The sequence below is a fragment of the Oryctolagus cuniculus genome, chromosome 1 (genome assembly GCF_964237555.1).
Source record: "Oryctolagus cuniculus chromosome 1, mOryCun1.1, whole genome shotgun sequence".
In the NCBI taxonomy this organism is placed as follows: domain Eukaryota; kingdom Metazoa; phylum Chordata; class Mammalia; order Lagomorpha; family Leporidae; genus Oryctolagus; species Oryctolagus cuniculus.
Genome location: NC_091432.1, coordinates 66,787,107 through 66,814,283, shown reverse-complemented (window position 1 = coordinate 66,814,283; position 27,177 = coordinate 66,787,107). Strand labels below are relative to the sequence as shown.

At 54.5% G+C, this 27,177-nt stretch overlaps 1 protein-coding gene and 1 long non-coding RNA gene across 3 annotated transcripts in view; one reads left to right on the top strand and one right to left on the bottom strand.

The window, feature by feature from the left end:
* Window positions 1-957, bottom strand: part of DGAT2 (diacylglycerol O-acyltransferase 2) — a 33,123-nt gene extending 32,166 nt beyond the window's left edge. Inside the window, exon 1 of the mRNA XM_008263828.4 lies at window positions 621-957. Coding sequence (XP_008262050.1) covers window positions 621-741 — 121 coding nt within the window. The 5' untranslated portion in view covers window positions 742-957. The remainder of the gene's footprint in view (window positions 1-620) is intronic.
* A 53-nt stretch (window positions 958-1,010) lies between these two features.
* Window positions 1,011-27,177, top strand: LOC127483756 (uncharacterized). 2 transcript variants are annotated; one of them, XR_011389353.1, is made up of 4 exons: window positions 1,011-1,221; window positions 1,319-1,377; window positions 22,423-22,554; window positions 22,869-27,177. It is a non-coding gene; the product is annotated as an uncharacterized lncRNA (long non-coding RNA). The 2 variants fall into 2 exon arrangements; XR_011389352.1 differs by having other exon boundaries at window positions 1,018-1,221; window positions 26,821-27,177.

The window sequence follows — 27,177 nt, the reverse complement described above, 5'->3', positions numbered from 1 at the left end:
TTTGAGCTCAGCTCTGCCCTTGACTGAGGGGCTCCGTTCCGCCCTGGAGGACACCCAGGGCCTCCTGCCTCAGAGGATGGGCGTGGGACAAAGACAGCATGGGCACACCTGTCCTCCAGGCATGTCCCCATCTAGAGGCTTATGGGACTCTCGCCACCGGCCTCAGCCAACTCATTGCAACAGCTTGCTGCCACCTGATGAGGGCAAAGGGAGAGGGAACTGCTGGGGTCGCAGATGTCCCCAGGATCCCTGAGAGCCGAGAAGGGTGGATGGTGTCACCCCCATCTCACACGTGAGGGGAACCCGCTGGGGGCCGGGAAGTGATGTAAGAGGTTGCAAAAATTGATGAGTGGTCACAATGGAGCCCGAACCGGATGACTACCGGACCAGGCTGGCTGGATCAGACCAGGTAACCATGATCCTTCCCTCGTCTCAGACCCAGATGACGAGGGTTGGGGGGAAGGGGGTGGGAGGCGCCAAGCTTCCCCAGAAGTGACCAGGACCTACCGGCCCTCCATTCCCCACCAGCCGGCCTCAGAGCCCTTCCCGAAATCTTGAGCTTCCTTCCCAACGCCAGGGTGAACGCCCGGTTCCCACAGCCTTTCCGCGGTGACACTCACCCCATCTCCCAGACCCCTCACGTGACAGCGCACGGCCTCCATCTGAGCTCTCACTCCGGGCCGCCTCGGCCCGACGCGCGCCCCGCAGCACCCCGGAGTAGGCAGCTATGAGGGTCTTCATACTGCCGCCGGTGCGGGGCACGGCCCTGCGGGAAGCCGCCTAACCCCGCGCCCTTGGCCCATGCCCCGGCCGCCGGGGCCAGGGCTTCGCGCGGAGCACGGGAGCCCGGGGACGGCCCCTGAGCGGGGGGCAGCTATGGCACCGGCAGGCGGGCGGCCGACGGACCGCGGCGCGAGGAGCAGCGGAAACCCGAGCCGAACGACAGCTCCAGCGCTCTGCGCGCGGAGCGCGGCGCTTTATAACCTCACAAGGGGGCGGGCCGGCGCGGCGCGGCGGGGCGGGGCAGGCCGTTCCACCCCCGCGGGCTGCACCACTGCCCCGCGGGGTGGCACCTGTGCCTGGGCGCGGTGCGAGCACGCCATGGGGGAGCCGGCGGGCGAGAGGCGCTGGGAGGGGAGAGAGGAGCCCAAGCCTTCCTTCCCGGGCGTACTTGGCCGTTCTCGTACTCCCGCGGCTGTCCCCTAGCACTCCCCAACGGAGGTTGGTACAGCCCGCAGCTGTAGCGTGGGCCGGGAGATGGAGCACGTGCGGGCCAGGCGGAGCACGCGCGGGCCTTACGATTTCTCCCTATTGGCAGGACCACCTTTTGGCAGCAGAGACTGAAATCCCAACTCTCTTCAGTTGTGTCGGGAATAGGTAGGTTGGGGCTGAACTTCTAACCTACCCTCCCACCCGGAAACTACCCCTGCCTTTGCATCTGCTGCCCTTGGCCTTGGGGTGCTCTCGGAGAGGGTATGGTGTCAAGAACAAGAGAATCCAGGGGTGCTTTGCAACCACAGAAGGGCGAGGACCCTGCCTAGGGCTGGGGTCTGAGTGCACTTAGGATGACGCATAGCAGGTTTAGAATCAGACCTGGAGTCTAGTTTTGGGCTCTGCCATTTTGTTTTTCAAGACAGATTAGATAGATTTATTTTTACTTGAAAGGCAAAGAGATGATGCGTGTGTTGCCGGGAGTTCTACCATCCTCTGATGGAAACAGCCAGGTCTAGGCCAGGCCAGAGCAAGAAGCATCAATGCCATTTGGCTCTCCCTCTCAGGTGGCAGAGGCCCAAGCACCAGGCCATGTTCCACTACCTTCTCAGGTGCATTGGCAGGAAGCTGGATGAGAGGCAGAGCAGCCAGGATACAAAGCAGCGTTCCAATATGAGCTGCCAGTGAGGGAACAGAGGGCCTGTTCTTAGGATGGCCGGAACATGCCACTTTTGAGTCACTAGGATGGGAGTGGGGTTTCGGGGGGGGGAGCTTTAAGTAGCGCAGATGAGTTTTAGGAGCCCTGGAGCCACATGTGGCAGAAGAGGCCGCAGGCCAGGAGGGCAGTGGGGAAAGTGCCAGGGGGACCCCCCATGCTAGGGTGGTGGTTGAGAGAGTTGGGGGGAGGCTTGGCCTTGAGAGGAGTGTCGGTGGGGCAGGGGGAGAGATCTTCCAGAATGAGGTGGAGTGACTTACTGCATGCACAGTGGAGGGCCACAGGCATGTCAGGGACAAGACAGATTTTTTGGGCATAGCTTGAGCCAGCTGGCTGCAGGGCCAGAGCACCAGGGCAGAAGTCTCTGCTTTCAGGGTCTTCACCATCGCCTCCCTGGGGGAGGGGAGAATGCCAAAAGTCACAGGCCCAGGGCAGCGTGGGACAAAGGCCACCAGAGGGATGTGGAAACACTCCAACCCCCTCAAGGCCGCAGCGGTGAATCCCATGGAGAAAATGTTTCTGAACCTGAGGCCAAGAGGGAAAACATACCAGATAGAGGAGCCAGCACGTGGTGAGGCTAAGAGGCTGGAAGAGGAAACCGAGAGCAGGCTAGTGGCCCACACTGTGCACAGGGGAACACAGGGACTGGGCTGTGCAAAGGCTTGGTAGTGTAACAGGTGCATCATATTATGAGCAAAGAGACGCACATCCGGGTGGATGAAGATGGTGTCAGTGAATTCTCAGAGGAGGGTGCTCTCGGAGGTCAGGCTGCTGCTGGCCCAAAAGACCTCAAGTCAATGAGTGAGTGACTGCACCTGCTTTGGAAGGGTGTCCCGCAGGGCGAGCCTTGGGCTGGAACTCGCGGCTCACCCACTCTCCTCACAGGATGAGCTGAGGGGCACTGCTTGGACTGGGGGGCGAGTGTCTGCCCAAGTGCCCTGGGTAAACTGCCATCCCTGTCTTGTCGAGGGTTCAGTTCAACATGGTGATATGACAGGCGACTGTTCCCATCTTGCCCTTTGCACCTGAGGACTGGAAGAGGGTGTGACATCATTGCACGGTGAAGGGTGTTACCCCTGTGCAGAAGTAGGACATCATTATCTTCAAGACTTCGGGTCAACAAGGCCCATTTGAAACATGCAGTTCCCAAGTTCATCTAAAGCAGTACATTTGCCTGTTGTCCCTTCTGGAGGCTAGGCCCTAAGTAGAACACAGAGGGGCACCAGCCCTAGTCCCTGATTCGAGGATATGCAATCAAGAAATGATGTTCCAAAGCCATTGGTTGCAAGGCAGCCGAACTGTGCTGCAGGGTAACAGGGGAGGCTTTGCCAAGTTCAGCCCCTCCCTCCTGTGCTGTCACCATCTGTGTGCATGTCTGCCTGTCTCCTGGGCCAGGAACCTCATCACGCCGTGTCCCAGTGTGGCCCTAGCTCTGCAGACTGACCGATGCGTGATTATTTGGAGGAGGAGGCACTAGGGAATTGGGAAGGTGCAGAGGAAACGGCGTTGCTGCTGGACCTGAGAGGTTGAGTTGAGTCTGGCAGACCGAGGGGAAGGGAAGGGTGTTCAGACAGAGGTCACAGCCTGGGCGAAAGACTGGGAACCGTGAGCACCCTGCAGTGGGAGAAGGACAGACAGAGGCAGAGGAGGGGGAGGAGATGAGGCTGGAGAGTTTGACAAAGACCGGATCTGAAGCTTGCGTTTTATCCACCTGCTGTGGGCTGAACCAGAGGAGGGGAGTGAGCAGCAGAGAGTGGTGGGTGAACGAGATCAGCTGGTTTGGAGGTGTGGGGATGGGGGCTTAAGGAGTGGGGCCATAAAATCCAGCCCCCGGTTGGGGGCTTTGCGCGTGGAAGCACGCACCGAAGGCTGCAGAGGCAAGCCCAGGGCTGAGAGGCGCGATGGCTCGCTTCTGAGCGCCCCAGCCCTGGCCCCCACCACCATGGCTGTGACTGAAGCAGCCTGGCCTGAGCTGGATTTGGGTGGAAAATCAAACCCAGAGTTAGAGAAGCCCAGAGATGAAGGTTCTTGGAAGCTGTCTAAGTCCCGGAGCTGTCCCCTGTACGTGAGGTGTGAGGTGTGAGGTGACGGGTGTGTGTGTGTGTGTGTGTGTTTGTGGCTCGTGCCATGCAGCAACTCCGGCCCCCTCCCCACACATCCAGCAGCCCTGCCTTCCTGTTCAGTCCTGCCCTGCTCTTCCCCTGGGTGTGAGCTGGACGGCTGTGACAGCAGTTGTGGGGACCTGGGTCGTCTTCATCATCTCCCAGCCCTGCCTGCAGGCACTTCAGCCAGACCTAAGAGAGGTCAAGTCCCATCTCAGAAGGGCTTGAGCAGCGTGGGCCCTGCTGGGTGGCAGACCCAGCCTCCTCCTGCCTCGGGAGGCGTGGCTTTGGGCTTAGGGAAGGATTTGCCACCTGCCCCTCTGAGACGGTGATGGCAATCAGAGTCCACGTTGCGCAGGGGAGAGTGGCTGGCTGACATGGCAGATGGGATGCCTGCCCGGAGAGGAAGACAGAGGAAGACACAAATGAATGTCTGCCCGGAACCCTGTGCTGTGCCAGGCCCTGGCTCGTGTAAGCTTGCCCGGGTCCCCCTGCTTTGCAGCTGAGCTGCAGGGAGGTGAAGGGACTTGCCCGGGATCACACAGGGAGCGAGTGGTGACGCTGGATCCTGCTCAGTTCCTCCTTGGCCTCCAGGCCGTGCGCTCCCGCACGACCGGCTGAGCACCACTTCCCCTCCACTGCTCCTTTAAGCTTCTCCCGAGGCTCTGTGAGCCGATTCCCATGTGGCAGTTGGGCAAACCAGAGCTCTTGCAGTCAGAGGGTGGCCAGATGCCATGGAACCCGTCCTCATGGCCCAAGGTGGATCAACTCAGAGAGCGAGCGGGTGGGCAGCCTGGCATGGCCTTCGGGCCCAGGAACTCCCCCCTCCTCCTTCCCAGCCAGAGCAACCGTGTGGCCCAGTTGCAGCCCTCCTGGGACCCCTTCCCGCTCATCCCCCAGCCCCTCCTGTCCCTCTCCTGGGCACGGGCCCCACCTGCGGCTTGCATCATCCAGGCCAGGTGGGGCAGTCTCGGGTGCCAGACTGAGGACTCCAAGTGAGGGGGCCATCCAGGTGTGCAGCAGGGGTGAGGTGTGGTCAGCTTTGGCCTTTGATCATTATCCAGGCAAGGCCAGCCTCAGCTGTCACCCCAGGACATCCCTCCTCACTACCACTGCCCTGGGTCAGGCCCCCAGCAGGGACAGCTCAACCAAATTGGGGGATTTGAGGAAAGTTTGGTGTTTTTTGTTTTGTTTTGTTTTTTAAGTTTGTTTTAATCTCCTTAGGGACAGAGATCAAGATGAAGATCTAAGAAGAGTTGAGCGCAAAGGTGTAGGCAGAGTATGGGGAGCAAAGGAGGCTGCAGTGGCCCAAGGCTGGGAGTGAGGGAGCTGCGAGGGGAGGGCCGCCTGGTAGAAGCTCCAAGATGTGCAGAGAAGCCGCAGTGGCCTGGCAAGGTCACTCACTGCCCCCTGCACCTGCTGCAGGGCTGCCCGTGTCCATGCAGTCCCTACAGAGTGTGGAGGGACAGCCAGGGCGGGCGGTGGGCGAGGGTAAATGGAAGACTCGCAGCACCCAGCCCAGGAGTGTCCTTTCCCTTTCCGCGGTGGTCCTGCGCCCCCGTCTTCCCCGGCAGAGGCTACTGGAGGGCAGAAAAGGTGCAGTCAGAGAAGTGTCTGAATCCCAGTGCTCTGTGCCGTGCCTGGCCATGGTCTCGGTGCTGCCGGGTGGAGGGAAGGGAGAAGCGATGATGACGGCGCAGCCTGACCTAAAGCAGCGCACGGCCGGAAAAAGCAGGGTGACTGAGGCCTCGGAACCTTGGACCCTGCCGACGAGGTAGGGCAGGTGGGAAGGTGACCAGGGTGGCTCTAGGTTTCAGAGAGGCCAAGAGCGCTCCTGGCTCCAAGGCCGGCTTTAGGGGACTTGTCATGTGTGACAGATCTGGTGGACAGAGAGGAGTCGGGTCAGGCCGAGACCCTTGGGAAGCAACCCCGGGCCCGATTTAGAACCTTCTGTTGCAATGTGCACAGAAAGCGCCCTTACATCATTCTCTCGGCAGGCTTCTTACTCAACTCGCCCGGGGCCTTTTCCCTGCACAGCTCAGGGTTGGCGGGACCTTGCATTGCGTAAAGAGCTGCCGATGCGTTCGTTTTTCATCTGTGCTTCCTTCCTGCCCTACACACACACACACACAATGCACACACAATGCACACACACGTGAACACACGCACCACAGCCCTGTGCTGCCTGCTGGGGCTGCAGTCCCGAGCTCCTGTTTTCTGGGGGAAGAGGAAACAGACGTGTGAAACAGCAGCTACTGCTCTGCAGAAGCTTCCCAGGCTTGCTCTAGCGGTGGAACCCCTTCTTCAAATGCAGGCGGGTTTGGAGGCCTGAGAGGGGACGCGGGCTTGTCGATGGGTCATTTTGTCGTAGCTGGAAGGATCTAGCTAACCCACCCCCGCCTTCCCAGTTCTAGTCCCTGTTGGGGTGCCGGATTCTGTCTCAGTCGCTCCTCTTCCTGTCCAGCACTCTGCTGTGGCCCAGGAGTGCAGTGGAGGATGGCCCAAGTGCTTGGGCCCTGCACCCCATGGGAGACCAGGAGGAAGCACCTGGCTCCTGGCTTCAGATCAGCGTGGTGCGCCGGCCGCGGCAGCCATTGAGGGGTGAACCAACAGAAAAGGAAGACCTTTCTCTCTGTCTCTCTCTCTCTCACTGTCCACTCTGCCTGTCAAAAAAAAAAAAAAAAAAAAAAAAAAAGCCAAGCAAACAAAAAACAAACAGGCAGAAAAGGCAGAGTGAGCGAGGGTCTGGCAGGAGTGCGGCAGCCCAGCAGTGGCAGAATTAGAGGGACCTGGAAATGTCGTGTGCCTGGCTCAGCACCAGCCTGGTGCCCTGCGCAGGGATGCGTGAGTCTCAGCCCTGCTCACCGGGAGCTTGCAATCCAGGGAGCAGGTTCAAGATGCCGGTGACAGGGTCCTGGAGGAGGGGCCGTGCTCTGCTGCAGGGGGTCCCAGCGCCTTGTGCTCCCCACCCCCGGTGGTCTGGGGTGGGGCCCACCGTTTGAATCCACACCTTGGGAACAGCCGAGGCGACACCTGCGCAGAGCGGCGCTGCTCTGCTGGATTCAGTTGCTGACTGCACGCGGGAGCTCGCGCAGGAGAACTCTGTAGTCTCTGGGGCATGGGCTTCCACTGGAGAAGCATCGAGGCACTGGAGGGGAGCTAGTGCCATCTGGATTTCTCCAGAGGGAGGAGGAAGTATCAGGTCTCATGAAGTGGACGCAGGGAGTGACAGGTACTGAGCCGCAGTATTTACCTTCTGTCAGGAACTATTCCAGGGATGTTATAGGGGTGGCTTTATTTAAGCCTCACAACAACCCTGTGGAGTAGATACTATCATTAGGCCCATTTTTCAGATGCGTAAATTGAGGCACCAAGAGGTTATAAAACTTGCCCCAGGGTCACACAGCTGGCAAACCACACAGCCAGGATTTAAACCAAGGCTGCTGGACGCCAGAGCCCGTGCTTTACAATAGCTGCACAATGCTGGCCCGATTTGAGGTCAGTGATGTAAAATGCCCTCTGTGAAGGTTGTGCTGTGGCCGTCGGAGGAAGAAACATGGGTTCTCAGGAGCTGGGATTGAGTCACCCAGGGGGAGTGGTAGCGCTGTGTCAGCAGTGCTTGCTCTGTGACCTCACAACATTCCCGTGTTGACCTGGACCTAGGCCCTGGGCTGTCAGCCTGGCTCCTGAGCGGGCACGGTGGCCAGCAGGCTGCAGGGAAGAGTGGCCGCTCCAGGCCGGGGCTAGGGCTCGAGTGGGGCTTCTGGGGGGCTCCAGGCTCCGTCCTCAGCCTGGCCTTGTGAGGTGTGTAAATCAGCCACCGGGTGTGCAAGAGGCATCAATAAGGCTGGGAAGGGCGGTGCTGTGGGGATTATAACTGGGGCTGGGGGACGGGAAAGGCGCAGAATGGGGCTGCTTCTCTTCCTGCATGCTGGGCCATGCCACCTGGCACAGGCGTGGTAGCAGCCTCTGTGCCGGTGCCCTCCTGCAGGTTGCCAGGACCGTCTTTGGAAGACATCCATTCTGTCGCTCTGGGCCCCTCACGGCCCTGAGGATGGAGTCCAGGCTCCTCAGCTCAGCATCAAGGCCTCGGGTGATCCTCCCGGCTCCTGCTCCTCTCCCCGATGTGGGCCGATGTCGTTGGTCATAGCATGCTGCTCTCTGTGCCTTCCCACCTCTGGCTCTCTGCTCCTGGGCTCTTGAAAGCTCTGGGCCCTTGAAGGACTCTTCCCCTGCTTCCCCTTTCTGCCCTGTGCCTCTGCTTCCAGGAAGCCTTCCGTACAGCCCAAAGCCCTAGTCTTAGTCCATTCTGTGTCATTGCAACAGAATCTTGGGGACTGGGCAGTTCACACAGAAGAGGAACTCATTTCTCACAGCTCTGGAGGCAAGGAAGTCCCAGCATCTGGCGAGGGTCTTTTTTTTTTTGGTTCTAATGCCTTTTTTTTTTTAATTATTTGTATGTATATCATACATACACCATTTGGAACATAGTAATTCTTCCCACCCTACCCTCCCTCCCACCCACTCTCCCACCCCTCTCCTGTTTAGTCTGAGAAACAAAGGGGGGAAAAAAAGAAAAAAATAAAATGAAATAAAAAAAAAAAAATAAGAGACCTGTTCCTTGGCAGTCCTGACAAGGGCTGTTCAACGTTATTCCTCTCGAAGGTGATTTTGCTTTTTTTTCCCCTTCCTCCTTTCCCTTACTTCCTTCCTTCTCTTTCCTTTTAGAAACTTAATTGTCTTTAAAAAAGAACCCAAGACTGATGCGTCTTTTGTGAGTTCTTAACGTTAACTATAGCTTATGAAACATAGTAGTGTCCTCCACTTAATATTCTAAAAGGAAGTGATTCTTGAGAACAAGTTTTACTATTGAGTCTCAAGATACAACTCTTTGGGGACAGAGGTCCTGCTTGGGAAGTTAGAGCACAGTGACTCTTGTTGTTTATTTAACAAATAACACCTTTATATATGACATCAGTGATCGCTCAAGGCTCTTGACATGAGCTGCCTCGGCTGTGGAAGCCTTTTGGATCCACTAGCTCAACAAGGCCATAAGCAAAGCAGAAGTTCTCGCCTCCCTTCAGAGAAAAGTACCTCCTTCTTTGTTGACCACTTCTTTCCACTGGCATCTCATCCACAAGGGTACTTTATGTAGAACATTTTTTGCCACAGTGTGTTGGCTCTCCATGCCTGAAATGCTCCCCTGGGCTTTTCAGCCAGAACAGGATGCCCACGTGGGAGACCCGGAAGAAGCTCCTGGCTCCTGGCTTCGGATTGGCACAGCTCCAGCCGTTGCGGCCATCTGGGGAGTGAACCAGCAGATGGAAGACCTTTCTCTGTCTCTACCTCTCTGTAAGTCTGTCTTTCAAATAAATAAAAAAAGAAAGAAAGAAGTTGAGGCTTAGAGAGGCAATACCGAGTTAGAGAGAGAGCTGGGACCTGAGTCCTGGTTGGTCTGATGCCTAAGCCCTTGCTTGTTCTTACTTGGGTCTGAATGACAGGGAGGTGGGGGGCAGAGAAGGGGGGAGGGAGGAAGAGAAAGGGAAACAGAGGGAGACACCAGGTGCAAGAGACCCTCCTCCAGGCTGGCGCCGCAGCTCACTAGGCTAATCCTCTGCCTGCGGTGCTGGCACCCCGGGTTCTAGTCCCGGTTGGGGCGCCAGATTCTGTCCCAGTTGCTCCTCTTCCAGTCCAGCTCTCTGCTGTGGCCTGAGAGTGCAGTGGAGGATGGCCCAGGTCCTTGGGCCCTGCACCTGCATGGGAGACCAGGAGAAGCACCTGGCTCCTGGCTTTGGTGCGCCGGTCGCAGCACGCCAGCCGCAGCAGCCACTGGGGGTTGAACCAACAGAGAAGGAAGACCTTTCTCTCTGTCTCTCTCTCTCTCACTGTCCACTCTGCCTGACAAAAAAATAAATAAATAAAAAATAAAATAAAATAAAAAACCCTCCTCCCTGTATTGGGCTGGTGCTGGAGGTGACCGGGGTGACCAGGAGAACCCAGAATTAAGTCCATGGGTGTCACTTCTTGTGTACGTGGTGTCAAGAGACAGGCTGAGACCTGAGATAAACTCAGGAATTTGAACCCAGTCAGCCAGCCCAGTGTGGGCTCTGCCGGGCCAACTCCACAGCACTTGGAACTGGAGGCTTGCTTCCCGCAGTGGTTTGCACAGTCTGTAGCCCAGGCTCCCGAGAGCACAGACGTGGAAGAAATGGCTCCGCCACTTCTGAGGGCCCTCCACCAGACCTCATCTGAGATTTCATGTGTAGTGGTGTGGAGTTGTCCCTAAGAGTCACCTGCTGTGCTTTTAATGTCTGTAGGGACTGTGGTGGTATCTCTTTTCTTCTTCCTGATATTAGTAATTTGCATACTTTACTTTTTTTTTTTTTCTTGGACAGTCTGACTAGAGGTTTATCCATTGTATTTTTTTTTCAGTAAAAACTTGTTGGTTCCAATGATTTTCTGCTTTCAATTTTGTTTACTTCTGCTTTTGTCTTTATTCCTTCCTTCACTTGCTTTAACTATAATTTGTTCTTTTTCTTAACATTGACCTATTGCCTTCCAAATCTTTCTTGTTTTCTAATACAAGCATTTTTAAAAGATGTATTTATTTATTTGAAAGTCAGAGTTACACAGAGAGAGAAGGAGAAGCAGAGAGAGAGAGAGAGAGGTCTTCCGTCCACTGGTTCACTCCCCAAATGGCCAAAATGGCCGGAGCTGCACCAATCTGAAGCCAGGAGCCAGGAGCTTCTTCCGGGTCTCCCACATGGGTACAGGGACCCAAGGACTTGGGCCATCTTCTGCTGCTTTCCCAGGCCACAGCAGAGAGCTAGATCAGAAGTGCAGCAGCCAGGACTCTAACCGGTGCCCATATGGGATGCCTGTACTGCAGGCAGCAGTTTTACCCGCTATGCCACAGTGCTGGCTCTGTAATATAAGCATTTGAATGTTATGAATTTCCTCCTAAAAATTACTCTAGCTGCATGCCATAAATTTTGATATGTTGTATTTTCATTTTCATTCATCTCAAAATATTATAAAATTTCCTCTGTAATCTCTTCCTTTAGTTTTTACTTAGAAATGTGTTCTTTCCAAATGTTTGGGGGTTTTTCAGCTATATTGTCCTAGTTTAATTCCATTTTAATTAGAAAACAAGCTTTAAATGGAATCAATTCTTTAAAATGTGTTGAAGTTTGTTTTGTGGATGATTTTGGTAGTGTGGTCTGTCCTGACAAGTCTTTCACATCTTTTTTTATTTTTATTTTTATTTTTTTGCACATATTGAATGGGACTTGAAAGGAACTCCCTTCAGCTACCATTGCGCAGTTTTCTGTAAATATCAGGCCAAGTTGTTTGGTAGTGTTATACAGATCCTCTGAGTTTCTGTCTAGTTGTTCAATCCATGACTCAGCAGAAAAAGGAAATTCGAAATCTCCAACTATAGGTGTGGCTTTGTCCGTGTTTCCTTTTAATTCTGTCGGGTTGTTCTGTGTGCCCTGGTTGGAAGATCTGTTAGTGGGCTCTGTGTACTCAGGAGTGCCTTGTTTGTCTGAAGCGGCCCCTTGGTCATTATATAAGATCCCTTCCGACCCCTGGTAATGTTGTTCTCAGACCTGCTTTGTCTGAAATGAACACAGCCACCGAATTCTCTTTTATCTCACTGCTTAATTAATGTTTGTGTATAATTTTTCCATCTTTTTACTTTTAACCTATCTATGCTTTTTTTTTTTTTGAAGATTTATTTATTTATTAGAAAGGCAGGGTCACAGAGAGAAAGGGGAGAGACAGAGAGAGAGATCTTCCATCTGCTGGTTCACTCCGCAGATGGCCGCAACAGCCTGAGCTGGGCCAGGCTAAAGCCAGGAGCCAGGAGCTTCATCTGGGTCTCCCAAGTTGGTGGCAGGGTCCAAAACACTTGGGGCATCTTCTACTGCTGTCCCAGTCACATTATGTGGGAGCTGAGTGGAAGTGGAGCAGCGAGGACCCAAACTGGCGCCCATATGGGATGCCAGTGTTGCAAGAGGCGGCTTCATCCACTACAGCGCAGTGCTGGCCCCAGTGCTTTTATTTTTAAACTGAGAATTTTCTGAACAGCGTATAGGTGTGTCTTTTTACAAAAATCCAATTCAGCAGTCTCTGCCTTTTACTTGGGCGTTTAGCCCTTCACCAAAATATAATGATTGATATGGCTCAGTTTAAATCTACTAGCTTTGTAGTGATTTCTTGATTTTCTTTTGCCCATCTAATTTTATCTCCCCTCCCCTTTTCATGTCTTCTTGTGGATTGATTTAGCATTTTATTATGATTCCATTTCATTCCACTACCACATCATTGCTTATAACCCTTCTAGACTTGTGGGTCTAGGGTTTGCAGTGCACATCCTAAATTCACTAGCTCCCATTGCAGACAGGGTGAGCTTTTGGTTTCTCCCTTCCTATCCCATGTGCTGCTTTGTTACACATTTTGTTTCTTCAGATGTTTTCAGCTGCAAATGTCACTACATCTGTGTTGGAAGCCATCATCTGTTAAGGTGACTTGAAAGTGAGGGCGCGGTGTTTTATGGTGACCTTGCGTCTCAGCACTCTTGATTTCTTTGTGTAAATCCAGATTTCCACCTGGAATCAGACGCTTCCTGCCTGAAGAACTTCCTTGAGCACTTCTTGTTGTGCACCCCTGCTGCAGTGCGTTCTCTTAGCCTTTGTCTGGAAAAGGACTTTGTTTTACTGGTTTTTTCAAAAAGCAGTTTGTGTATTTGAGGGGCAGAGAGCCAGCGAGCCAGAGAGCTCCCATCCATGGGTTCAGTGTCCCGGTTGCCCAACAGCAGCTCAATCTGGGTCAGATCAAAGCAGGGGCCAGGAACTCAGTCCCTGTGGGTGCCAGGGACCCAACCACTTGAGCCATCACTGTTACCCACCAAGGTGTGCACCAGGAGGCTGGAGTCAGGCGCTCTGAGTGGGGCCCAGGTGTCACAGCCAGCATTTTAGCTGCAAGGCCGAATGCCCAGCCATGATATTTTCAATGGGAATACAATTCTGGAAGGACTGGTTTTGCCTTTCAGTATTTTTTTTAACTAATTAATTAATTAATTAATTTGAACGTCAGAGTTAGAGGCAGAGAGAGAGAGATCTTCCATCCACCGTCCAGATGGTAACAGCCAGAACTGGGCCTATCTGAAACCAGGAGCCACTTGCTTCTTCAGAGTCTTGCATGTGGGTGCAGGAGCTCAAGCACTTGAGCCATCCTCTGCTGCTTTCCCAGGCCATTAGCAGGGAGATGGATCGGAAGTGGAGCAGCCAGGACTCGAACTGGCCCCATGTTGGACTTCTTAGCCCAAGTCCCACCTCCACTCCCGAGTCCAGTCCTACTGATGCACACCCTGGGTGGCAGCAGGTGATGGTTCAAAGTGTTAGGTCCTTGCCACCCACATGGGAGACCTGGATTGAGTGCCAGGCTTCTGGCTTTAGCCTGGCACACCCTTGTCTTTTGAAGGTATTTGGGAGAGAACCAGTAGAGATGGGAAATCTCTGACTCTGTCTCCATCTCTCTGCCTTTCAAATAAAAATAATCTTAAAAAAGAGAGAGAGAGAGAGAGAGTCTGGGGCCAGCGCTGTGGTGTAGCATGTAAAGCTGCTGCCTGCAACACCAGCATCCCATATGGGCGCTGGCTCGAGTCCCCGCTGCCACACTTCTGATCCAGCTCTCTGCTAATGCACCTGGGAAAGCAGCAAAAGATGGCCCAAGTGCTTGGGCCCCTGTATCCATGTGTGAGACCTGGATGAAGCTCCTGGCTCCTGGCTTTGGCTTGGCTCAGCTCTGACTATTGCAGTCATTTGGAAAGTGAACCAGTAGACAGAAGATCTCTCTCTCTCTCTCTCTCTCTCTCTCTCTCTCTCTCTGTGTGTGTGTAACTCTGCCTTTCAAACAAATAAATAAATAAATATTTTTTAAAAGATAATGACTGGGCCGGCGCTGCAGCTCAATAGGCTAATCCTCTGCCTGCGGCACCGGCACACCGGGCTCTAGTCCCAGTTGGGGCGCCGGATTCTGTCCCGGTTGCTCCTCCTCCAGTGCATCTCTCTTCTGTGGCCTGGGAGTGCAGTGGAGGATGGCCCAAGTGCTTGGGCCCTGCACCCCATGGGAGACCAGGAGAAGCACCTGGCTCCTGCCTTCGGATCAGCGCGGTGCGCCGGCCGTAGCGCACCGTCCACAGCGGCCATTGTGGGGTGAACCAACAGAAAAGGAAGACCTTTCTCTCTGTCTCTCTCACTGTCCACTCTGCCTGTCAAAAAAAAAAAAAAAAAAAAAAAAAGAAGTCCAACATGGATTCTGGGCTGTGGATGTCCCAGGTGACACGTTATCGGCTAAGCCAAACGCCTGCCCCTCAGCCCTTGTCTCCTTGAAGGCCGCCTGTCTTTTCTGTCTCTTTCCTTCTGGGGCTCCAGTTCCGTACACTTTTAGGCTGCCTGATTCTGTGCTGCAGTTCTTGGATCCTCTGTCCTCCCTTCCCCGTAGACAGTCCTTTTTGCCTGTGTGTTCAGTTTGATAATTTCCCTTCTCTGTCCCCAGCTGTCTCAGGTCTGCCGCAGAGAGCGTCAGAGGGCCCCGCCTTGGATATGTGTTTTAGTTCTAGCGTTTGGTCTGACTCTTCTGTGAATGGAGTGCACCTCTCCGCCCCGGTCCCCATCTGTCCTCCTGGCCGGCCTTTCCATTGGCTCTTGTCACTTAGTGATCGCTCGAATGCACTCTCTCACAGCTTCAGCGTAGGTCCGATTCTGCCCTGTGTTTATTTCGTGACAGTGGGCTTTTTTTTCAGTGGGCCTCCCCTGTTAGATGCAGTGCCAGCCCTCCTATGTTGAAAAAGAGGAGAAACCGAGGCAAGTAGGATTCGGGCCTGGGAATGGGCGCGCGTGCTGTTCTCAGCGAGCCTGGCGTTTGGGTCCCGTTGTGGATCTCTGTGCCAACTCCTCCAGGCGCTGGCTGCTGTTAGCTCGCGCTGAGGGCAGAGATCAGGGTGCCGGAGGGTTTTTCTCGGTGTTTCCTTTCTTTTATTTTCAGCAGCTCTATTGAGGGGGGGCTCAGGTACTGTCCAGGTCGCCTTCTGAAAGTGTGCGAGTCAGTGGATCTGTGTGTGCACACAGCATTGTGCAACCTTCAGCGCGGTGGATTTTAGAACATTTCATCACCTCAAACAGGACAAAGCAAACAGCTAAGGCCCATCACTGCCAGGGGCTGAGGGTGGGCGACAGGCACGGGGCGTCTGTTAGTGAGTAAAAATAGTTCTGGAACTGGGTGGCAATGTTGCTGTTCGGTGTTGCAACTCTAATCGATGCCACTGAGTTGTAGACTTTGAAATGACTGCGGTGGTAAACTTTATGATATGGCCATTTTACCACCATTTTTAAAACTGTCGCTGTGGCCGGTGCCGCGGCTCAATAGGCTAATCCTCTGCCTTGCGGTGCCTGCACACCGGGTTCTAGTCCCGGTTGGGGCACCGGATTCTGTCCCAGTTGCCCCTCTTCCAGGCCAGCTCTCTGCTGTGGCCAGGGAGTGCAGTGGAGGATGGCCCAGGTGCTTGGGCCCTGCACCCCATGGGAGACCAGGAGAAGCACCTGGCTCCTGCCATCGGATCAGCGCGGTGCGCCGGCCACAGCGCGCCGGCCGCGGCGGCCATTGGAGGGTGAACCAACGACAAAAGGAAGACCTTTCTCCCTGTCTCTTTCTCTCACTGTCCACTCTGCCTGTCAAAACAAACAAACAACAACAACAACAACAACAAACTGTCGCTATTATTCCTGCCATCACTCATCCCTCCCCGCCCCGGGCAGCCACCACTCCACTTTTTAGCTCTGTGCATTTGGCTGTTCTAGACATCGCACATATGGCAAACCATGTCATGGGAAACCTTGCATCTGACTCTTCTCACTTAGCCATTCATGAGGGTCTCCCTTGTACCATGTATCAGTGCAGCATCTCTTTTTATGATCAAATAATATCGCAGTGTGTGGGCGCTACATGTGGCTGTATATTCCTCCGCTGACAGGCATACAGGTCGTGTCTACCTGTCGCCTATCATGAATAACACTGCTGTGCATGTCTGTGAACACATTCTGGCGTGAACGTGTGTTCCCATTGCTCCTGGTACCCGCCCGCCTAAGTGAGATTTCCCAGTTCGATGGTAGCTGCTTCTCATCTGCTTGCACTTCTAGACTTTTTCAGATTGCACCACTGCACCCTTCCCCCAGCAGTGTTGAAAGTCCCAGTTTCTCCACAGCATTCATGACACTTGCTATTACCCAAAGTTTGGATTCCAGCCATTCTAGTGGACGTGAGTGGCACCTCACTGTGGTTTTGATCTGTGTTTTCCCCGTGCCCAGGGATGTGTTTATTGGCCATTTGTGACCATGGATCTTCCTTGGAAGAGAGTCTGTGCCTCCAACCTCTACTCCTCCTCCATTCATTTGTGTCTGTGTTGGCTTTTTATTGTAACAGTGCTTCAGTGTAGCCGCCAGTTCCTTAGGTACATGCTTTGTAAATATTTTATCCTATTCTCTGAGTTGTCTCAATTTATCTTTTCTTTTTAATTCTTTTTGGAAAAGCTTAAAAAGAATTTAGTTTATTTAAAAGGCAGAGAGAGAGAGAGAAAGAAAGAGATCTTCCAAGGTCACACACTCCCCAAATGCCCTCAGTGGTCAGGGCTGCACTGACTGAAGCCAGGAGCCCGGAACTGAATCCAGGTCTCCCGCATGGGTGGCAGGGACCCAGACACTTGAGTCGTCACCTGCTGCCTCCCAGGGTTTACATGCGCAAGCAGCTGGCATCAGGAGGGGCCAGCGTGGGACGAGGGTGTGCCGAGTGGCAGCTTTACCCACTAGGCCCAGTGCCCACCCTCGGTTTCTTGATAGTGCCCTTCCAAATACAGAAGTTTGAGATTTTGAGGATGTCTCCCAGTGCTCTGGCCCCGCTCTCAGGTGTCAGTCCCCCTGCACCTATGCCTCAGGTTGCAGCTCCCTGCAACTCTCCCCCTCGCCCCGTGCTAAGCGGCTGCTGGCTGGTTACCCTGCCCCGGAGCACGGTAGGCCCAGCTCCACCTTGAGCTTGGGAGTGTGGCTTTGTTAGAAGACTTGAGAGATAATAAAGATAACAAGGTCTCTCCGGACAACACTCAGATCCCACAGTGGCTCAGCGAGCTGTGCTCCATACATTGAGCTTTTACAGTCAGAAAGCGGAAGTACAGCTGGTCGTCAGGACTTGATTGGCTCCGCTGGGCCAGGCTGTAACGGGAGCTGGAGTGGCCGGACATCACCATGCAGGGGTCGGCTGGCCTTCCCCACTGCTCACTTGGAATGGGGTTTTGGTTTGCTTCCCCAGGAGCGATCTCAGCCTCAAGTCCTCCCAGTGGAGATTTTGACAGCTTTCTTTTTATTTTTATTTATTTATTTTTATTTTTTATTTTTGACAGGCCGAGTGGACAGTGAGAGAGAGAGAGAGAGAGAAAGGTCTTCCTTTTTGCCGTTGGTTCACCCTCCAATGGCCGCCACGGCCAGCACGCTGTGGTTGGTGCACCGCGCGGATCTGATGGCAGGAGCCAGGTACTTCTCCCGGTCTCCCATGGGGTGCAGGGCCCAAGCACCTGGGCCATCCTCCACTGCACTCCCTGGCCACAACAGAGAGCTGGCCTGGAAGAGGGGCAACTGGGACAGAATCCGGCGCCCCAACCGGGACTAGAACCTGGGGTGCCGGCGCCGCAAGGCGGAGGATTAGCCTAGTGAGCCGCGGTGCCGGCGACAGCTTTCTTTGTGTGTCCAAACTGGGTCAGAGTGAGGGGGTGCAGTTTCTTGATTGCCCAAAGCAGTGTGTCCAAAGCACCCAGCCCCGACCATCCCCGGAGCGCTCGGAAGAGGTCGTGGGAACCTCGCAGTGAGTCAGATGCCCCCTGATTGGAGTCTCTTGGTTGCTGGCCGCGTGCAAGGCCACACTACATCAAGAACCCACTGAGATGTTATTGGTTTCTTCTTACCCACTTGTGTGGCAGCTGCATTGCATCTCTGTACGCCAAAACTGAACGAATTCGTGTGTCCCCTCTTAAAGGACCCTCAGAGTTCCTGTGCAGGTTTTGGAACTTGAATGTGAACTTGCTGTGTGAACTCTAAGTAGAAGTCCCAGCTTGAATTCCTGAGCAGAACCAGAACAGCGCTCCAGTAGGACTTGTCATGGAGCTGAGGGTCAAGGACCCTTCAGGAAGGACCTTGACCAAACCCCCTGGCCTCCCCAGCTGTGCAGCATGGGCCCCACGGAGTAGTAAGAGCAGAGGTTCCAGAGTTAGACAGCTGGGCTGGAATCAAGAGTATTCTATTTCTTTTAAAGGCAGGATTACAGAGAGAAAGAGAGAGAGAGAGAGAGAGAGAGATCTCCCATCAGCTGGTTCACTCCCCAGATGGCTACAAGGGCCAGAGCTGGGCCAATCTGAAGCCAGGGGCCTCTTCCGGGTCTCCCATGTAGGTGGCACAGTAAGCCGTCCACAGGTCTGTCTTGAAGGCACTGTACATCAAATCCGATGCTTTGCTCAGCTCCAGAACGGAACAGTATGCGAGGGGGCTGCAGGCGATGAGGTGTCTAGCTCCTGGCTCTGTGTGGGCTTTGCGAGGTGACGAGTTCTGGAGGTGGACTGTGGTCAGCAGGTGAAAGGCATGGACATCCTTGAACTGGCCACTGAAACGTGGTCACGAGGTAGCTTTCACGTTACTTGTAATTTGCCATAATCAAAAGTGGAACTCTGACAAAATGGATCTTCTTTCTTTTTTTAACAGAAGCATGCTAGCCAAGTTTAAGGAAGGGACTGCACCTGGCAGAGCAGGCATGCATCTCAGTGAAGGACTGAGAGCGCCAAAATGGCAGGGCTTCTAATCTGAAAAATAAAGAAATAAATAAAACAGTAGCAATAGCACAAGTCTATGGGTTGGTGCCGTGGCCCAGAGGTTAACGTGCTGCCTTGGACACCGGCATCCCATATTTATAGTGCCGCTTCTCGTCCCAGCTGCTCTACTTCAGATCCAGCCCCCTGCTAATGCGCCCGGGAAAGCAGCTGAAGATGACCCAAGTGCTTGGGGCCCTGCAGCCACATGGGAGACCCAGATGAGGCTCCTGGCTCCTGGCTCCTGGCTTTGGCCTGGTCCAGCTCCAGTCTTTGTGGCCATTTCGGGAGTGAACCAGAGGATGGAAGCTCTCACTACGTTTCTGGGGGGGGGGGTGTTTCCCTCTCTCTCTGCATCTCTGCCTTTCAAATAAATAATAAAATAAATCTAAAAAACATTCAGTGGACCCTGTCAGCTATGGAGACACGTCTGCCCAACCTGGATTAGCTCAGCTGCCCAGAACGCATGCTGCAGCCCCTGGGGCATCTGTTTTTCCTGTGTGAAGCCTGCAAGGTCTGGGCAGGGCAGGTGGGCCACAGGGAAGGGACGTCCCTGCAGCCCTCCCTGCTTCCCTGAGTCCCCTGTGCTCCGTCCTCTGATTTTTACAAAGCACAGGAGCCTTGTCAAGTCGGTGAGGCCACAGCACCAGTCCAGTTATACAACCCTGGGATGGTACAAAGCCAAGTGCTCTCCCTGCCACACCCCCCTTAACCCGCCAACCAGCGCTGAGCTCAGTCAGCTCATCTCCACTGAGGTGCAGACAGGCTGAGGAACCGCTGCATCTATCCAGGGTGCACCCTGTGCCCAGGCACTGGAGTTCCGCAGACAGGGAGGTGGGGCCCCCAGGGCATCAGGAGACCCCCTAGAGTGATTGAGTGCAAGTCGGGACGGGGTCTCGGTTTCTCGAATGGAAGCTCGTCTACCACACGAGGCCTTACCCAAGAATGACACCATCTGGAGTTCCCCAGCCAGGACCCCATTGGCCTCCTGGTTGTCTGCCCTGGAAGGTGGCAGTGTGGCAAGGGTATCGGCCCTGGAATTCTTGCCTTGAGACCTCCGTGCCGAAAGACTTTCTCTCTCTCTCTCTCTCTCTCGCTCTCTAAGATTTTATTTATTCATTTGAGAGGTAGAGTTACAAAAAATGAGAGGGAGAGACAGAGAGAAAGGTCTTACTCCCCAAATGGCCACAACGGCCGGAGCAGCACCGATCTGAAGCCAGGAGCCAAGAGCTTCTTCTCGTCTCCCACACGGGTGCAGGGACCCAAGCACTTGGGCCATCCTCCGCTGCCTTCCCGGGCCACAGCAGAGAGCTGGACTGGAAGAGGAGCAGCTGGGACTAGAACCCGCGCCCACATAGGATGCCAGCGCTGCAGGCAGAGGATTAACCCACTGCACCACGGCGCTGGCCCCAAGACTTCTCTTTTTGTGCCTTCCTATCCTGAGTGCTTCCTTTTCCAAAAACAGATGATGGCTTAAGGGGACCCCCTGGGATTGGGAGACCCAAGCAGGCTCAAAGAACCCCCGCCCCAAGCCTGGGCTGTTAGGGGCTTTGTTGAAGGGGCCTGGACCTGCAGGGGAGGCCGGCAATAGTCGTGGGGCAGCAGGATGAGGGTCGCTGTGGAAGCACCTCCCCCTCCCACCCTCCGCCCTCCCTGGTGGGCTATGGGGAGGCCTGGGGAGTGAACGACCATTGGTTTCTTAAAGCAGAGCCTGAGGGAGAAACTGGGGAAGGCTTTGAGGACGCAGGGCAGGGAGGGGAGGAACTAGGCATGTCTATTCCCCCAGGGGCCCTGAAATGTGACTTATGCCCCAGAGTGTGTCCCATCTTGGAGCAAAGCAGTTGCCTTTCACCCCTTAGCCTTGGCTCAGGGGCGCCTGGGGTGAGGGTAGGGCGGTGGGGGCACGGCGCCCTGCACGTGGGGGAAGTGTGCTCAGTAGTGCACAGCCAGCCTGGGAAGGGGCAGGGGCAGGTGGCTAGGAGGGAGACCCGCAGGAGCATGGAATGGACACGGGGATGGCCAGAGAGCGTCTGGGGGAGCTTGAGTTCAGGATTCTGGGTCTCTCCCAACAGCAGTGGGTGGCCAGGGGGAAGGGCGAGGCTCCCTGGGAGAGACCAGGGACCAGAAGCAAGGCTGCAGCCTTGGCATGAGACAGGAGGCAGCAGGGTCGGGGGCGCTCCAAAGAAGCAAGTGCCATAGCTTGGCAGGGCGGGGGTCTCCAACTCCTCTCTGGCCTCTCAGCTCCACTGCCTCAGCCGTGTACCCAGCTGTGCAGGCACGGGGACACTCGGTGGGACTTTGCACGTGCACTACGCACACGGGGGCCCTCCCGCAGACCCATGCACAGGTGTGCACTTGCTCTCACATGCACGCATGGACTGGTGCAGAAGCGCATCTGCAGACTTGCACATACTTCGCACATGCGTGTTCCTGAGCTCACACCAGAAACCAGGCCTACCAAGTTTTGTGTTTTGTTTTGTTTTGTTTTAATTCCCAGCTCTCAGGAGAAGGGAGAGGGGAGCATGGGCCAGGGCCAGGCCAGTTGCAGCTGGCCACTAAGGACTGACCTTTGGCTGGAATGGCCCAGATCACGCCGCTCTCAGCACCCAGGCTCGTGTCTGTCTGGGGCTGCCTGTGGAGGGCTGATAAGGCTGCTGGGAGCTCAGCTGCCACCCCAGCCCCAAGGGGTTTCCTCCCACCTTTGACCAGGGCCTTAGAGCCAGCCAGGGGCTCCCTGCCCCTGGTGTACAGATGGGAAACTACAGGCCAGGGAAGAAAATGGATTGGACCCCCTGACATGCAGCCCCGGCCCTGGCCTGCTCCCCCCAAATGCAGGAGCCTTCTATTGGAAAGCGAGGACGTCAGCATAAAGTGAGAGCAGCTGGATTGGAAGTCTGGCTGAGGCCCAGGCACTTTAAGAAAGTGATTGACGCTGAGCTGTAAAGAAGCAGAGGGCCATGAAAACCCAGAGGGGCACCTCACAGCTGGAGGGAGGTGGCATCAGGGTAGGCTTCCTGGAGGAGCTGATATCTGAAATGACTTAAAAAACCAAAAGGAATCAGATGGGGGTGGTAGCAGGCAGCTCAGGCCGAAGGAATGGCTTGGGCAGAATGCTGGCATTAGGGGAAGCAGGGTGTCCAGGGAACTAGGAGAAAGTTCAGTGTGGTGGGAGGGTAAGGAGTTGGTGGGGGGGGTGGGAATCGGGCTGTGCCAGTGCATGAGATGCACCCTCCACAGGGCACCGAGGAGCCCAGGTGAGTCTGCACCCAGGGACTGGTGGGTCAGAGACATTCCTGGCCACATAGTGGAGGGTGGATCTGTGGGTGGTTAAAGACAGTGGAGAAGGGAGACGGGGCTGGTGAAGCGGCGGCAGGAGGAGGCAGAGCGGAGGATGTTATGCAAGTGTTCCTGTCGCGCAGGGAAACACGACTGCGCACAATGTTAGTGGGCAAATCTCACAGGTACGGCAATTTTTTGTGATATAGGTCTACTAATAAGAACAATAGAAGTCTTCCTGGAGGATAATCTAACTGGGGCTCGGAGCTAATGTCGCCCATCATCAGAGCAATCGCAAGGCTTCATCTGTGGAAACCAGGGTCCGAGTGCCGGCGCAGCAGGTAAGCCGCCGCTTTAGACACCAGCATCCCCCATGGGAACGCCAGACCGAGTCCCGGCTGCTCTACCTCCCATCTGCTTCCCTGCTAATGGCCTGGGAAGGCTGTGGACGATAACTCAAGTGCTTGGGTCCCTGCCACCCATGTGGGAGACCTGGATGGAGTTTCTGGCTCCTGGCTTCGGCCTGGCCCTGACCTGGCTGTGGCAGCCATTTGGGGTAAGTCATGGGGTGGAGGGATCTCTGGCTCTCTGTACCTTTCAAATCAATCAATAGATCAGTCCTCAACAAAAACAACCCCATTGGTCATTCAAACAGAGGCTGCCACCGCCGACCCCGATTAGACCGAGGGGGACTCGTGGGAGCCAGCAAGAAACAACAAGGCTGTTTTATTCCCTTCATCACCCTCCCGCGGCCACGGTGGCGGAGTCTCTGCCACTATGGCCATCGTTAAGCCTTGTGGCCTGCGGTTCCTGGGAGGGACCGAGATCCTCCAGTCAAGACGCCAGGAATGGGAACAGCCTGCAATCACGACATCTCAGGACAAGGGCACCTCACTGCAACTCTCTCCCAGGCAACTCTAACAATCGTGTGCAAAAGTTAGTGCACACACTAACACCACTGCTTGCAGGCAGGCTGCCAGCTACCGACAGAGCCAAGATTTGAACTTGGGTCTCAGGGTCCCCAGCCCCAGTTTCCCTTGCCTATGCCACGCTGACCTTGCCACAGAACCCCATAAGAGTGGAGAGAAGGAGCCTATGGAGGTGTGGGCTCATGGCTCACCTGCCCGGCTCAAGGTGCTATTCAGATCCTAGTCCCTTCTGATTCACAGACATTATGTGTGTGACTTCCAGGGGCGGAATCTGAGGCTCGGGGAGAATGGGTGCGCTTGGCGTCTGTGGTGGCTGAGAAACGGCCCCACCACAGGCAGCCACATGCTAGCCCCTAGGGGCTGTGGATGCCACCTCATGTGGCTGAGATCTCTTTGCTGACGTGACCGTGTTCAGGTGTTTATTTTTATTTTTTTAAGATTTATTTATTTGAAAGGCAGAGTCACACACACACACACACACACAGAGAGACAGAGAGAGAGAGAGGTCTTCAAGCTGCTGGTTCACTCCCCAAATGGATGCAATGGCTGGAGTTGGGCCAGGCTGAAGCCAGGAGCCAGGAGCTCCATCCAGGTCTCCCACATGGGAGCAGGGGCCCAAACACTTGGGCCATCTTCCGCTGCCTTCTCAGGCACGTTAGCAAGAAGCTGAGTGGGAAGCAGAGCAGCCGGGACTTTTACTGGTGTCCGGTCACGGGCCGTGGGTGCAGCAAGCAGTGGCTTATGTGCCGCAGCGCCGGCCACCTATGTTAGGGCTTGAGTTGCAGGGAGTCTCCTGGGCTCTACATGTAGCAGGAAGTATCCTTGTAAGCGGGGCGTAGAGAGAGAGTTTAGCAGGCACAGGTGGCAGCAGTGACGTCACGAGGGTAGCAGAGTGCTCTGAGGAGAGAAGGAGGCCCCTGGGCCGGGGAACGTCACTGTAGATCCTGGAAATGGCGGGGAAAGAGATGGCCCTGGAGCCTGTGAGGGGATCGGACTGCTGTCGCCCTGACCTTGCACTTCCGGCGTGGACCCTGCTGTTCTGAGCAGCAATTCTCTACAGCGGCCTCAGAAAGCCAATACGGCATTAATCCCACCGCCAGCTTTCTAATGTAGGCTTATCATTTTGTACTAGCTTTAGGTTGACAGAGAAGTTGCGGACTGCATGGCCTCATCCCAGAACATTCCCCTGTGCAGCACTGTGCATGGCTGTTGTCTGTGTCATGGCCCAGAGCCAAGGTTGGGTGTTGCCATCGAGCAGGCTCCAGTCTTTCCGGTTTCACCGTGACTCCAGGTGACTGCCGCCTGGCCACACCACGCTTACTTGGTGCTCTTCTCAGCCTCCCCTGGTCTGGGGCAGTTGCTCAGGCTTCCCTTGCCTCTGGTGACCTCTCGTTTGGAGGACTGTGCGTCAGATATTTTGTAGAATGCCCCTGAATTTGGATGCATGTTATGTTTTCGCCTGGGAATGCGGGCTTTGGGGAGGCGAAGTGGCATGCCATCCTCACCACAGCACAGGGGACACTGTCAACATGACAGCACTGGGGAGAGTAACCTTGGCCCCCTGCCCAAGGTTTTTCCACTGTACAGTTACCCCATGTCTGTCCCTCCACACCCAACCCTTCCCATCCTGCGCCCTTGGAGGCAAGTCACGGAGCACTCCAAGTTCACCTGGGAGGGGGTTGTGCTCCCGTGCCTGGGGGGGGGGGGAACAGCCCCGTGAATTACTCCGGAATCTTCTGTGAGGGAGAGTTCTCTTCTCTTCCATTGCTTTAGTCTCCGATCACTTACATCAGCACTCGCTCACAGATCCTTTCGCGCTCTGGGTTAGCATCCCAATACTACATCATTTACCTTGCCGCTCCCGTGGTTCCAGCTTGGCCGCTGGCAGCTTCTGCAGTTTGCTCCCGGGTGAGACACACCCCATCATCCTGTTTTTGGAATTCCTCTTGAGTTCCTGCTGCTATGAGAGTCCTTGGGCTCACCTGGGATTGTCCCTGCCCCAGCTCTAGAACCAGCCATTTCCCCAGGCATCTCAGGAACCACCCCCCCCCTTTTTTTTTTTAAGAATGGTGTTAGAAACTAAGATCTGGGCTCTAGGTGTGCTAATTCCTATTGGGGTGCCATTGCTACTGGGTTCTCTCAGAAGACAGAGCTAGGAAAATCTGTGGATGCATGTTTCTGGGTCTTTCTGGGTCAGTTCACGGCGAAGTCTCCCACTCTTATCCCTTACCACACGCATCCGTCTGGCTCCCTCCCTTTCCCACAGGGAGAAAACTGGCTGCCACCACCCATTTGTCTGTCTGTTCCCTCTCACACGCAAGCACAGCGGTTTCGGAATTTTTAACGTGCTCCCTGTGAGCAATTCAGCTTTACCCACCACAATGCAGTGTTATGTGCATTTTGTTTTGATGTTCGTCTTACAGTTTCCAGCCAAAATACTCTTTCTCCAAGTCACTCAAGCCAGCACCTGTATTCCTTCATTCCCTGAACCGCAGGTCTCACCTGCATTTACTGGGCAACCAAGATTCTTTCTTCAGCTGGCGCTGTGGCTCACTAGGCTAATCCTCTGCCTGAGGTGCCGGCACCCCAGGTTCTAGTCCAGGTCGGGGCGCCAGATTCTGTCCCGGTTGCTCCTCTTGCAGGCCAGCTCTCTGCTGTGGCCTGGGAGTGCAGTGGAGGATGGCCCAGGTCCTTGGGCCCTGCACCCGCATGGGAGACCAAGAAGAGGCACCTGGCTCCTGGCTTCAGATTGGCACAGTGCGCCGGCTGCAGCAGCCATTTGGGGGGTGAACCAATGGAAAAAGAAAGACCTTGGGGCTGGCACTGTGGCGTAGTGGGTTAAGCCTCCGCTTGCCATGCCAGCATCCCATATGGGGGCCGGTTTGTGTCCTGGCTGTTCCACTTCTGATCCAGGTCTCTGTTATAACCCAGGAAAGCAGTGGAAGAGGTCCAGGTCTTTGAGCCCCTGTACCCACATGGGGGACCCAGGAAAAGCTCCTGGCTCCTAGTTTTCATCTGGCCCAACCCTAGCTGTTGTGGCCATTTGGAGAGTGAACCAGCAGATGGAAGACCTCGCTCTCCCTGTCTCTCCCTCTGTCTGTAACTCTGCCTCTCAAATAAATAAATCCTTTAAAAAAAAAAAAGAAAAAGAAAAAGAAAGACCTTTCTCTCTGTCTCTCTCACTGTCTAACTCTGCCTGTCAAAAAAAAAAAAAAAGATTCTTTCTGCAGAGTCTTCATTCTGCTCCGGGATGCTCAACTTTGGACTCATTTTAATAATTTAATTTCAATACACTAAAATTGACTTGTGGGTTTTTATTTCACAATATTTTTTAAAATATTTACCTGAATTCTTCAAGCCTTTTTTTTAAAAGTTTTATTTATTTACTTGCATTTATTTGAAAGCAGAGAGAGAGAATCATCATCTGCTGGTTCACTCTCCAAATGCCCACAGCAGCCGTGGCTGGGCAAGGCCAAAGCCAGAGCCCCCGTGTGGATGGCAAGGAGTCAAGTGCTTGATCCTGCTGCTTCCCAAAGTGCCTGTTAGCAGGAAGCTGGATGGGAAGAGGAGTAGCTAGGACTGGAAGCAGGCACTCCGATGTGGGGTGCTGGTGTCACAGGCAGCGTCCTAGCCACTGGGCCAGTTGCTAGCCCCTACTTTGTGGGTTTGTGTATGCAGGTCTACAATTCCAGGCAGATTGTTCCACTACCCGAGAAATTCCCTACGGTTCTCCAGGCAAAGGCTGCCTGAACCCCTGGTAACGGCTGATCCGGTTCTCATGTCAGTATCTTACCCTTCTCTGGAACATCACGTGGATGAAATCACAGTGTGTGGTCGTTAAGTCTGACTTAGCAAAATGTGCTCAAGATTCCCGCTACAGCGTGGTCTGGGGACCCGACCTGGGCAGAAACGGCAGAGCAGAGCGGTGCGGCTGAGCCATTTTATCGCTGTTGGAACTGATACAAAGTTGTATTTTTAAAATTTTTTCATTTTATTTTTTATTTTTATAATAATAAATACATTTTTCAATATAAA